Source organism: Scyliorhinus canicula, chromosome 2 (assembly GCF_902713615.1).
Source record: "Scyliorhinus canicula chromosome 2, sScyCan1.1, whole genome shotgun sequence".
Lineage (NCBI taxonomy): Eukaryota > Metazoa > Chordata > Chondrichthyes > Carcharhiniformes > Scyliorhinidae > Scyliorhinus > Scyliorhinus canicula.
The window spans coordinates 73,038,942-73,050,955 of record NC_052147.1 but is presented as its reverse complement, the minus strand read 5'-3'; the positions used below and the strand labels follow the sequence as shown (position 1 = coordinate 73,050,955).

The window sequence follows — 12,014 nt, the reverse complement described above, 5'->3', positions numbered from 1 at the left end:
GCAAACCATGAATTCCATCACAACAGGACTGCACATTTTCTTCCATAAAGGGTATTAGTGAACAAATGGGCATTTGCGACAATCTGGTATTTCGGAGTTACCATTACTGATTTATTGTCCTGCTTTTTAAAAAAAACATTGAAATTAAATTTTCCCCCTGCCTTGATGGAATTTGAAATAGTTTCTCTGGCTTTACCAGTCTAATAGCATTATCACTACACTCTGTTCCCCTGGATTGTTGTTCTTTATGCGTATTGTATGTCGTATACTGAAATCAGTGAAGACGTTGCATAATCCTGAAAAATTGGACAATGCAAAAATTTTCTTGCTAGAATTTATTCAAGACCTGCAATTAAGAATATTCTGTTTTTGGTTTTAACCCCTTGATCCAGCTGCATTACAATGCTTTTTAGGAGTTTTTTCCCCCCCCCCCCATTTGATTCACATGAGGTCACATGCCTAGCTTGCATATAATTGTGATACAGCAAGGTAACACTTCCAAAGTACCAAAGCCACAGATGGGACAGTATGACCATGCTGCTAGTTTTGTAAAAGGCTTTGGGCTGTTGTGCTTTGAACAACATGTACCCACAATTCCATATTTGTTATTAAGGCAAGCATTCAGTTGAATGTCAGTTCCATCCATAAAAAAGGACTTAACATCGGCTTCTTGTGGTGTTCAGGATAAAACCGAGAAACAAAAACTTAATTGAAAGTTGATTCCACTTGTTGCGAGTCTCCAATCTCTGCATTTCTGATGGTCAATCCCAATTGGACATCGGTTATCATTTGCAATGATGAGCATTGAAGGTGCCATAAGTGATCATGTACGTTTATTCTAAGATTAAGTGCACTGAAATCATGAACTACCTCCTCAGAGCTGCCATTAACATTCTTCAATTTCTGAATGCAAGTTAGTGACTGATCATGCTTGCTGAGCATTTTTTGTAGCAGACTCTAAAAGAATGGCAGAGCTCTGTGTTTGCCTCTTTTAACAAGTGCATGCAAATGTTTGAAGAAACAGAGAATGCCTCCTTCCTGGAATGAAAAAGGGCCGACTTGGGGCTTCCTCATCGACTCATTGGCCATTTTTTAGTACTTTTAGGAAAGTGGGTAAATTGTTGAGGAACTGACCAAGAAGGCTTTACTAAACCAAAGGTCCAAATTAGCTAAAGTGCTCAATGTACAGTTTCCCCAAAACTCCAGTGCAATGACCTCCAGGGATCACTGATCCTGCATCAAAATGCTTCCTCCAGATCCCATACTACAAAGAGCAACTTTTATAGGGCATTTTGGACTCTGTTCCTAGTGAGCTCCATTTATTGCTATGTGGAATATCGTACATTTGTATTTATTTATAATAGTTCATTTACTGTTCAGGATGTTTCAAAGTTCCTCACAGCAAATTAACCACCGTTTGAAGTTTAGTCATTATTGTTTTGTCAGGAAATGTTGCAGCCAGTTTGAATGAAACAAAGGTCCCACATACACAATAAGATGAATGGCCAGCCAATCTGTTTTTTGGTGTTGGTTAAGAAACAGATGTTACCCAGAGCGGGGAAGAACATTTTCTAAAACAATGCCATGGCACATTTATGAAAGATAGCACTGCTATGGTGGAAATATCAGCTGAGCATGTGTACCCAGAATCTGGGATGAGCTTTAATCTTCTCGCTCGACAGTGATGCTACTTGATTTGATGGCTTCTCTTTGGCTGCGGACCAAAATTAGCTGACACAATACATAAATCCTTGTAGTTTTATAAGCAAGAAACAACATGCAACACCCTTGGTTCCAATGATCTCAGTTCTTTTTGGATTGAACAAATTAAACTAAATCTCAGCTCCTGTAGTTCTGCTTGTTAATCCTGAATCAAAGTAGACTCAATTATTATAATATGCAGATGATGTATATGAATCATAGGACAAATAAAATGCTGAAAGAAAGATTGAGGAACGTATCTACCTTTTGGTACATGTTGATGAAATGCAGCTATATCAGTCTTTATTGACAGTGAGATGGAAGGATAAGACTGGCCAAAATTTTAAAGCTTTATTTTTGCCATTCATATAAAAATTATTTTTTCTGATTTAATTACTTAATTACTTAATCACTGACTGTTGACATACAGAAATTAAAATGTTAATACTTGGGCTGCTGTTGTTGGAATTTAGGTGGTAGCCATGGATGTCAAAAGTCAGCAGTTGATAAATCATTTTCACGAGGTTGGAGCCGTGATCAACCTGGGCAAGTCCAAATGAGGCAGCGAAGTGCTACCACTGCTGGTTCTCCAGGAACCGAAAAGGCAAGAAGTATAGTACGGCAAAAAACCATAGGTAGGTAAAATTTAAATATTAATCAACAGGACTTTTCAAAGTTATTCAATGTTAACAAAAATTATTGAACTGCCATAACTGTTCCTTTAATTGAGAAGGTTAATCTTTTAATGAAATCGTACTTTCTATATTACTAGTTATGATTTCATTTTTGTGTCAGCGTTCATTTTGATAATGTGGTTGAATGTAATGGACTCCCCTCTCCCCCCCCACACACACACACACACACACACTCAACAGCATTCTGAAACTCTCTTCTGCCTAGCCTTTGGTCCTCTTGGTTGTCACAATACTACTACAGTTACCAAATCAGCTCAATCACACCCTCACCCCTACCTTTAATGTCCTTGTTCCCAGCAAAACCTTCACTCTCCCACCTGATCATTTCCTCTTGTATGGCCCCCATCTTTGCTCCCTTAAATCCAAGGGGCACACACTTGATTGTATAGGGTGTGCAGCTGGTTTAGCTATTCAATTCAAGATCTGAAGGAACTACATCAAAAATTAACTGCTTTTATTTGCCAAAATTGTTCAATTTTATAAAGTCATCATGGAATGCAAAGATAACTCCTGGTTTATTTTCTCTACTGCCAACCCTTTGGGAAAACCCCTTTCTCCATCTTCACCACCAACATGTACAAGGAACATGTGGGTTTCTTTGTCATTGAGACTGAGACCATATGATTGACTGCCCTTGCTGCACCCTTCTCTTTGTCCACCAAGCCAAACCCTGAAATCTCATCTTTTTTCTTTCCTATCTACCCTCATGCCTTTCCAGACCCAGCTATTCAGGCGACCATCCTCTCCTCTTGCACCTATTCTGACTAAAACACTAATATTAGGATTCTTTTTCTGGCTCCCAGACTAGCTAATATTGTAGACATTTCTCTCCTCCAGAACTTTCAACCTTCAATTCAGATCTGTCATTCACAATCCACTCTTCATAAAACCTACCACTAACCCATTGTTCTTGGAAAGCTACATCTTGTCTCCAACCTCTCCTCTCAAGCCTCTGAATAAGTTGTCACCTTCCAAATGCGCACCTTTCCTGCAACTCCATGTTTGAACCTCTCCAGTCAGTTTTCTGCTCTAACCACCACACTGAAACGGCTCTAATCAAAGTGGTGCAGTATCATTTTTTGATGCATGATGACACCATCCTTATTCAATGTATTGCCTCCTTTGTTCAGCTGTGTGGGACTGCTGTTGCCACTTGCCGATTATAGCCATTGCCAGAGCATCTGCTGAAATGCTTTTCCTTCTGGTTCTCATCGTTTTTCTGGAAATTTCCCAAGATCAAACCTGGGCCCTTCCTATTCCCCATTTGCACTCTGTCCATCACTTACATCATCCATAACTTTTATCATCCGGTTTCACATGTACCCCAACAACATCCAGCTCTACCTCAGCGCCTTCGTTTCGGACCTCTCCCCGCTTCTGTTTGTAAGACTGCTTGGTCATAATTCAGTTCTAAATACTCCTCCAATTAAATTTTGTCCATTGCCCCTGCAAATTCAATACCAGTTCTCTCCACTTTCCTGACTACTCTTTTCTCTGGCTGAATTGAGGCTGTCTGAACTCAGTTTCTGCCCCCCCCATATGCTCTTCATTGCATAAACAATCTGCCTCCACTGAAATAGTCAAAATTGTATTGCATGTATAACATAGTATTTATGCAGAAACCCAGCCAATCGTTCCATGCTTGTCCCACACGTCCCTTCTCCCACCCATTTTCATCTAACCTCATCAATATGCTATTTCCTCTCTCATATGTTAATCTAGCTTCCCCTTAACTGCATCTGTCAGTTATCTTGGATCAGTGTGATGGAACATTCCATTCTCTAAAGATGTTTGTCCTTAGTTCCTGTCTTAGATTAATTCGAAAATGTTTTGTAATTAAAGCCCCCTAGTTTTGTTCTTCTCTGCCAGAAAAAGCATTTTCGCCACATCACCCTATCATGCCCTGGATCCAGGTAATCCCTCCCTCTTCTCTTCATTAGAGAGAAGAAAAACCTCAATATTTCTGTATAACCTTAGTTTTATTATCCTAGTAAAATGTTTTTGCATTTTCTGTTCACAGTGCTCCAGGTGTAGTCAAATCAAGTTTAACACAACTTTATCGTTGATTGAGCATGTTTGTCCTGAATCAAAGTAGACCCAATTGTTACAATATCCAGATGTTGGGCGTGATTGAACAGCCACGCAGCGCCTGTAAAGCAGCTCGCCACGGTATAGTGCAACTGATGGTAGCTGGGAGACCCTGCGCCCCGGATCTACCTGGCCCGCAAAGCCTCGCGAGATCTATCACAAGATGTTGCGATGCACTTTTTAGAAAATCTGCATATTAAAGCAAGACCAAGACAGCTAGTCTCACTTTAATGTGCAGGTTCCTGAGTTACCCAAGGTGTAGGATTAATCTCCCATTCCTCGGAGACCTCGGGCGAGCGCTGTTCAGTCCTGGTCTCGACAAACTGGGACCAGATGGAACAGCACTCATGGGAGTCTCCCGGGGGATCGGAGGTCCTCATGTACATGCCCTTTGGCCAGGATGGCACCCTGGGACCTCCAGCCTGGCACCCTGGCAGTGCCACCTGGGCACTCTGGAAGTGCCACCTTGGTGCTACCCTGGCAGTGCCATCTGGGTGCTAACGATTGGGCCAGATGTTAGGGGTTAGGAGGGGGGGTTCTCTCATACTGAGGAGTTCCAGCAAGTGGAGCTCCTCAGTGCACAAAATGGGGGCTATGTGCAGCCTCAGCCGCACGTTCCCCGCAGAGACCCCTTATCTAATGCGGTGGCACTTCATAGCCATGTGTTTTTCCGCACTGTGAGCGCCGAGAAACACGGGGATAAATGCGTTCACTGTGGGACTTTGTTCCCTTTTAGTGAAATCATGCCCAATGTATATGAATCAAGAGACAAATAAAATGCAGAAAGGAAGATCAACAAGCATGCCTACTGAAAATATTACCGAAATATTAAATATTACCGAAATGCAGCAATAGTCTATCTTTTTTATTGACAGTGAGATGAGAAAGATGCTGGCCCGAATTTTATTCCTCTAGTATTTTATCCCTCTGGAAATGAACTTTAATGCTTTGTTTCTTTTTTGGCCAGATTAACCTGCATCGCTATTTGCAATTGCATATCTGGACCCTTCAATGTCTTTTCTCCTTTGCCCCATTTGATATTCTTTTACAGGATGTGGACGTCACTGTCGAGTCCAGCATTTATTGCCCTAATTGCCCTTGAACCATGCCATTTCAGAGGGCAGAGTCATCCATATTACTCTGGTCTGGAGTCACAGGTAGTCCAGACCAAGTAAGGATGACAGATTAGTGAATCAGATGGGTTTTTTGGACGTAGATTTACGGCAATCAATGGTAGCTTCATAGTCAGCTTTATATTCCAGATTTATTAATTAAATTTAAATTCCACCAGCTCCCGTGGCGGTGATTGAACCCATTTTCCTCCAGCATTACCTTGAACCTCTCGATTAATAATCTAGTGATATTACCACTGAACACTTCACTTCCAGAGGAGTATGTGGCTTCCTTATTCTCCATACCCCTGTAGCACTGCTTCCACCACTGGCTGAAGGTTTCAGCATGATATGGCCTGTTTCAAAGTTTTATTGCCACTAGACTTTGCTGTTCCAATGCTCTCTTGGCCAGCCTTTTATCTATATGCTCCATATCTTCCAATACCTTGCTGTCCCGTATCCTAATTCTCAAGTTCTGTTAACCTATCACCCCTGTTCTCATTAACCTATATTGGATCCTGGTTCACCAATGCTTCAGTTTTAAAATTCTTATCCTTTGTTCCACTCTGAGAACTCCTCAAGCAGTTCCCCTAGCTCTGGTCTCTTGCATATCCTTCGCCCCAACATTTATGTGTGCCATAAGCAATCTACGCTTTAAGTCCTCGGGTTCCTGCTCAAATCTTTCCAGCGATCTCTTTAAGGTGCTTCTTTAAGATGCTTTCTGAGAACTTTGTTGTCCATCACTTTGTCTTTGACATTGTGTCAATTTTTGTCTAATTACCTTCTTGTAACATGCCTTAGGCTGTTTTGCTATGTTAAATGTACTATATAAGTGCAAGATATTTTGACATTCTGCAAGAGCTACTTGAATAGACAAAGATTTCTACTTGGATTAATTTGTTCTGGAACAGCAGCACGGTAGCACTGTGGATAGCACAATTGCTTCACAGCTCCAGGATCCAGGTTCAATTCCGGCTTGGGTCACTGCCTGTGTGGAGTCTGCACATCCTCCCCGTGTGTGCGTGGGTTTCCTCCCGCAGTCCAAAGATGTGCAGGTTAGGTGGATTGGCCATGCTAAATTGCCCTTAGTGTCCAAAATTGCCCTTGGTGTTGGGTGGGGTTACTGGGTTATGGGGATAGGGTGGAGGTGTTGACCTTGGGTAGGATGCTCTTTCCAAGAGCCAGTGCAGACTCGATGGGTCGAATGGCCTCCTTCTGCACTGTAAATTCTATGTTTAAAAAAAACCAGACTGTCTAGCACTGCTGCTACTATTGACGACATAGATCATAGAATTTACAGTGCAGAAAGTGGTCAGTTGGCCCATCGAGTCTGCACCGGGCCTTGGAAAGAGCACCCCCTACTTAAATTCACACCACCATCCCATCCCAGTAAGCCAACCTAACCTTTTGGACACAAAGGGGCAATTTAGCATGGCCAAACCACCTAACCTGCACATCTTTGGACTGTGGGATGAAACCGAAACACCCGGAGGAAACCCACGCAGACACGGGGGAGAAAGTGCAAACTCCACACAGACAGTCACCCAAGGCCGGAATTGAACGTGGGTCTCTGGAGCTACGAGGCAGCAGTGCTAACCACTGTGCCACCATGCCGCCTCATAGATTTTCATACATGAGCAAAAATAGCACTTATTTCTATTGGGCTTTATTTGAGTAGTTTGAGTTGGGGATAATAGCATCTCATAAAAGAGTGACTGTCGTTATAAACATATGAACTTGGTACCATTAATCTAGAGGCTATGACTCTATTAGCTTGGCATTTAGCTGAAAAATATTTTGGCTAAATTATTTGAGAAACACCAACGGTCAGACTGGTGGTTAGCTCTGTGAATTAATTCGAAGCCTTTTGATAGCCGAACTCCCATCTTCTGTAATCCGCTTTCAAGCTGAAATTACCTTGTAAATTGTTCCGCCTGAAAATCTTGAAAGCAATTTGCAATTTATGGGCAAGTATTCCCACATCTCCTTTTGAAATTTCACAACTTTCCTGTATCATGTGGTGAATACTTAAATGAAGAAAAAAGGTACTTAACTTGCCCGGTTTTCTTCATTGTTTGATACATGTCTCCCACACGGAGTGCACCAAAATGAGTACTTTGGGTCACATGAGAATGTAGATTTACCAGTTAAGAGAATCCGTTTCAGATCAAATGAAGTGATACTGATCACAAGGCTTTATGTGCTGCAGGAGAGCAAATGCGACAGTGCTTATCTACCATGTCATATTTTTACATGCTAGAAAAATTATTTTTCCAAAATAAATCAAGGTAGACTTTTCTACAGTAAAGAACAAATATATTACATGATGGATAACCTATCTAGTTATGAAAATAACCAATAATGGACCTACGTGGTGGTCCATTCTAGAAAGTAGTTAATTGTCTCTTGGGCACTTACACTGCTCCCACAGATATGCAGGTATAGTTGTTTTCTGTAGAATTAAAAACATTTGGTCTGCATATTACAAATAAGATCAGCCTCCTTTCAATGCAATTGCACCTAGTCAGTTAGTTGTGAGTCTTTTACACCCTCCTGAGTCGGATGGTTTTATTTGAATGAATATTCAGTTTACTGCACAATAACCAACATCCTTAGTACTTTTGTCACAAAATGTAATGATCCACTGTTGCATACAGTGCAAGATGTGGAATAGATCTTAAAATTTACTTTGTGTAAGACCTTAGTATACACCGTATTTATATAATGGTGACTAGAATTTATGAGCTTCCAAACAATTGCATACATTTTCAAGTATTGATTGTCCATCTGTTGCACAAAAATGGGATATAATCCAATTAAAATTATCCGTTTAGTGGATTTTAAACATTCTTAGATTATTGGAGATCCTGATTCATGGAATGTTTACAGAATTGACTTCTGCAGTTGTATGTCTATATTTTACTTTTGTCTTAGTTTGTCTTTTTGTGAAAGCACTTTTTCATTACTACAGTACTACTCTTTGCTTTGATTTCCTGTTTTCTCTTCATTTTAATTTCTTTAAAGACATCGGAAGCCGATCCATTGGTGATAGTGTTTGTACATCGGCCTCTATACGCAATGCTAAAAGTGCACCTGTACTGCTCCATACTTCTTCCAATCCTTACCTGCTTGACCTAGTCCTCACCCCCTTATTTGATGATCTTCCAGGTAGTTCAGCTCTGCTTACTTCCTGTGCCTATTTACCATTTGTCTTGTTGCTTGCTTGGCTATTCTAACTGCAGAATAATTAATGGGCTTTGTAAAATGGAAGGGTAATGGAAAAAGCTTAGTTAAACTAAGTTAATTAGTGCTCGAATTTGGGAAGCAAATTGAAGGATAAATATTGACACATATGTGACTTCCATAATTAGCCAGTTTCTCTCTTTCTGAATTAATGTTCTTGACTATTTACTTGAAGGTTGCATACTGCAAATATTGTCACGTTTAGAAAATGTTATAAATCTGAAATAAAGACAAAGAAGGTTGAAAGTAAATGGGTTAAGCAGCATCTATGGAAAAAATATTTCCTGTAGGGTCCTCCAGAACAGAAAACTAAGCAAATATGATATCGACCTAGGAAAAATGGATGATTGGACATATGATGTCTTTATGTGTCTGTTTTTCCCCCAATTCTATTAAAATATAAACATTAATGTAACACTAACAAAGCTAAGTTGGGTGAGGAAATCGCAAGTTATTGGAGATTGCAAAGGAAGTGTAAAATAAACAACTTCATACAATAAATAGAGGTTGATTTTTGTATTCCTGTGTTTCCTTCTTTGTCCTATGCCTTCAGAAATTTCCTGTAAATGAAGAAGTTTCCTTCTTTCAAGCAAATCAATCAAGTCTTGCATTTTAATTCAATTAAAATGGCTCTTCCATTTTACCAAACCATTCTGAAGATGGCAAGTTGATTATAATAACTGGAAATGCAGAATTATGTTTGGGCAATGTAGTTCAAAGGAGTGACAATAGGATATGTGGGATAGCATTTTACCTTTATATACAATAAATGATGATTGGCAGTGGTCAGATTTTATATATGGATTTTAGTAGCATTCATCTTTCCATTCATTAAACTTGATATTTTGACCTGCAACCGGGATCACAGATTTTATGGTAATATTTTTGTTGGAACTTCCAATCTCTCCAAATTATAACCATTAACTGTGGTTTATTTTCAAGATCTTGATGATGCCCAAATTTTGCCTCGGCCTACTCGAATAAGGCATTTTTCTCAGAGTGAAGAAAACACCTCTGAAGTATTTAGTACTGTACGTGAAGAGCAGCCAATGCCACGAAGCAGCAGCACATCTGATATAATGGAACCATTCATAGCTGAAAGAGCTAAAGGTGCAGTTCCTGTCATTGACAGCTCATCAGTTCCTTCAAGTTTGCAAAGTTCTGCTGAGGTGTTCTCATTATCTAGGTCCACTGAAAGTCACTTTACAGATGTACAAAGTACAGAATGTTCTCTGGACGTTGGTGATAGTATTTATGATCACCTTTGTCATTTTGTCGGGGATGTAGAAACAATAGCACCTTATGAGTACAGTCAACACACAATAGATGACAGTGAGGCAGACTTGTTGTCTTCCATACGGAAATATTTTAACGAATCTATTCAAGAAGCTGAGCACGCCAAACACAAATTGGGAAATGCCAAAAATATCATTCCCTTAACTGAAAATATTGAGTTAATGGTAGGTGAGACGGATCTAGACTGTGTGGGGCTGGTAAGAATGTACCATACAAGTAGCCAGGATATGATTTTGGGAGGCAAAACTAAAGCACAGGTAAAAATGCAGGACCTGGAAAATGCTGGAAGCTCTATTCCATGTCTCGAAGATGATTATTTGAGTATTGCAACATTTCCTGCCGAAGAATGGCAGTTATCAGAGACTGATGTTGAAAAGCATAATTGCAAATCACTTGAAAGCTTTGAACAGGGAATTTCATCACAGATGGAGTCAGAACATCCAGATTTCAAACAGAGGAGAAAAACCTTTACTCGCCAGATGGCAACAGAGGTAGATCGTGGAAAAGTAGTAGTGTCAACGGATCAGCAAAGTAAAAGGAAACTGCGAGCTGATGCTTTTTGTGAAACGTCTGCGGTCACAGAACTTAACAATAAGATAACTGATGCACATAGCATGTATTCAAATAAAATTCCACCCAACACCACAATTACTGACCCACTTAAAGCTTTAAGTGCACAAAACTTTTCAGCTAACCAAGAAGTCACTGATGCAGCAACTCCAGAGCCTCCGTACTTGAGCATAGCAAATAAGAGAAAAAATAGCAGCATGCATGTTAGTTTTAGGCCAGCTACTGAATCTGTACAGTTCCACAGCCCATTGGACAATAAGGAGGCTCAATGGAAATTAAGACTTCGAAGATTTAGTGGTTTCAGCAGTGGCTCTTCTGCACCAACTGTCTCAGTGAAACCTGGTGTTTATAGGCCTCTGGACACTAGGGTTTCTCATAATGAATGTAAGAACCGGAAGTCAACATTAATTACTGCTGCAAGTGCCCCAGTGCTGAAGGGAAGTACAGGAGATAGTCAGGGAGCTGGTCATGGAGCACTTAGGTCCTGTAGCTTACAGGAATCAGTGCAGCAACAGAGTTCCCTAGGTGGTGTTTACAGAACTGTTGTACACGCTTTTTCAAAGTCGAAGGCAAATGTTTCCCCACAGAGACAGAGAAAAGTGCCAGCAGAGGCTCCACTGAGGGATCTTTACAGTCATGTTTTGGGATATTTTGGAAGGAAAGTTGCAGGTGAGCACTAACAGTGTGCAGCGCACAAAGGAGCACCTGTTTGGCTTGATGCAACTGAAAAGCTTTAAGCAATCAAATAGCTTGGGGTTGATCACTGCTTTTCCTCTATTGGTTTTGCATGCGCTTTTGATTAGCAGGTATGTCCTGGCAAACATTTTGTCTTCCCTTTCCCCCCCCCCCCCCCCCCCCCCCCACAAATTCATACTAATGTATCCCTTTTTTGTGTGCAGGTTTTCAGTTGTTAATCTTTGACCGTAAAACTATATTTTATTAGTTATGGTGCCACAATGAATTTGCATTAATGCATTTTACATTGTTTTTAAATGTTTTCAACACTAGGGGGCAGACCTTGCAAGTATAAAGTCTCCACAGAGTTTTACATTGAGAAGTGACTTGTGGGTTTCTAAAGGTGTATTTCATCTTTTGACTTTTAAGGAAATAAACTTATAAGATGAAACCACTTAAAGCAGTTTTAATGTTTAGTTTTAGAAAAAATATTTTGAGTTGAGATATCAGGTTTATTGTATTTTGAAGAAAAATATGTTGACAGTTTAGACTGTAATATTCCTTCCCATCAAAGATTAAAAATTGTTAACCTCTACTAATCTTTTAATGTGAAATATGCTAACTTGAGATTACC

At 40.1% G+C, this 12,014-nt stretch overlaps 1 protein-coding gene across 1 annotated transcript in view; it reads left to right on the top strand.

The window, feature by feature from the left end:
- The window catches only part of ralgapa1 (Ral GTPase activating protein catalytic subunit alpha 1), a 338,673-nt gene that overhangs the window by 97,465 nt on the left and 229,194 nt on the right, over positions 1 to 12,014 (top strand). The window contains 3 exon segments of the mRNA XM_038790243.1: positions 2,175 to 2,336; positions 8,621 to 8,764; positions 9,782 to 9,949. Coding sequence (XP_038646171.1) covers positions 2,175 to 2,336; positions 8,621 to 8,764; positions 9,782 to 9,949 — 474 coding nt within the window.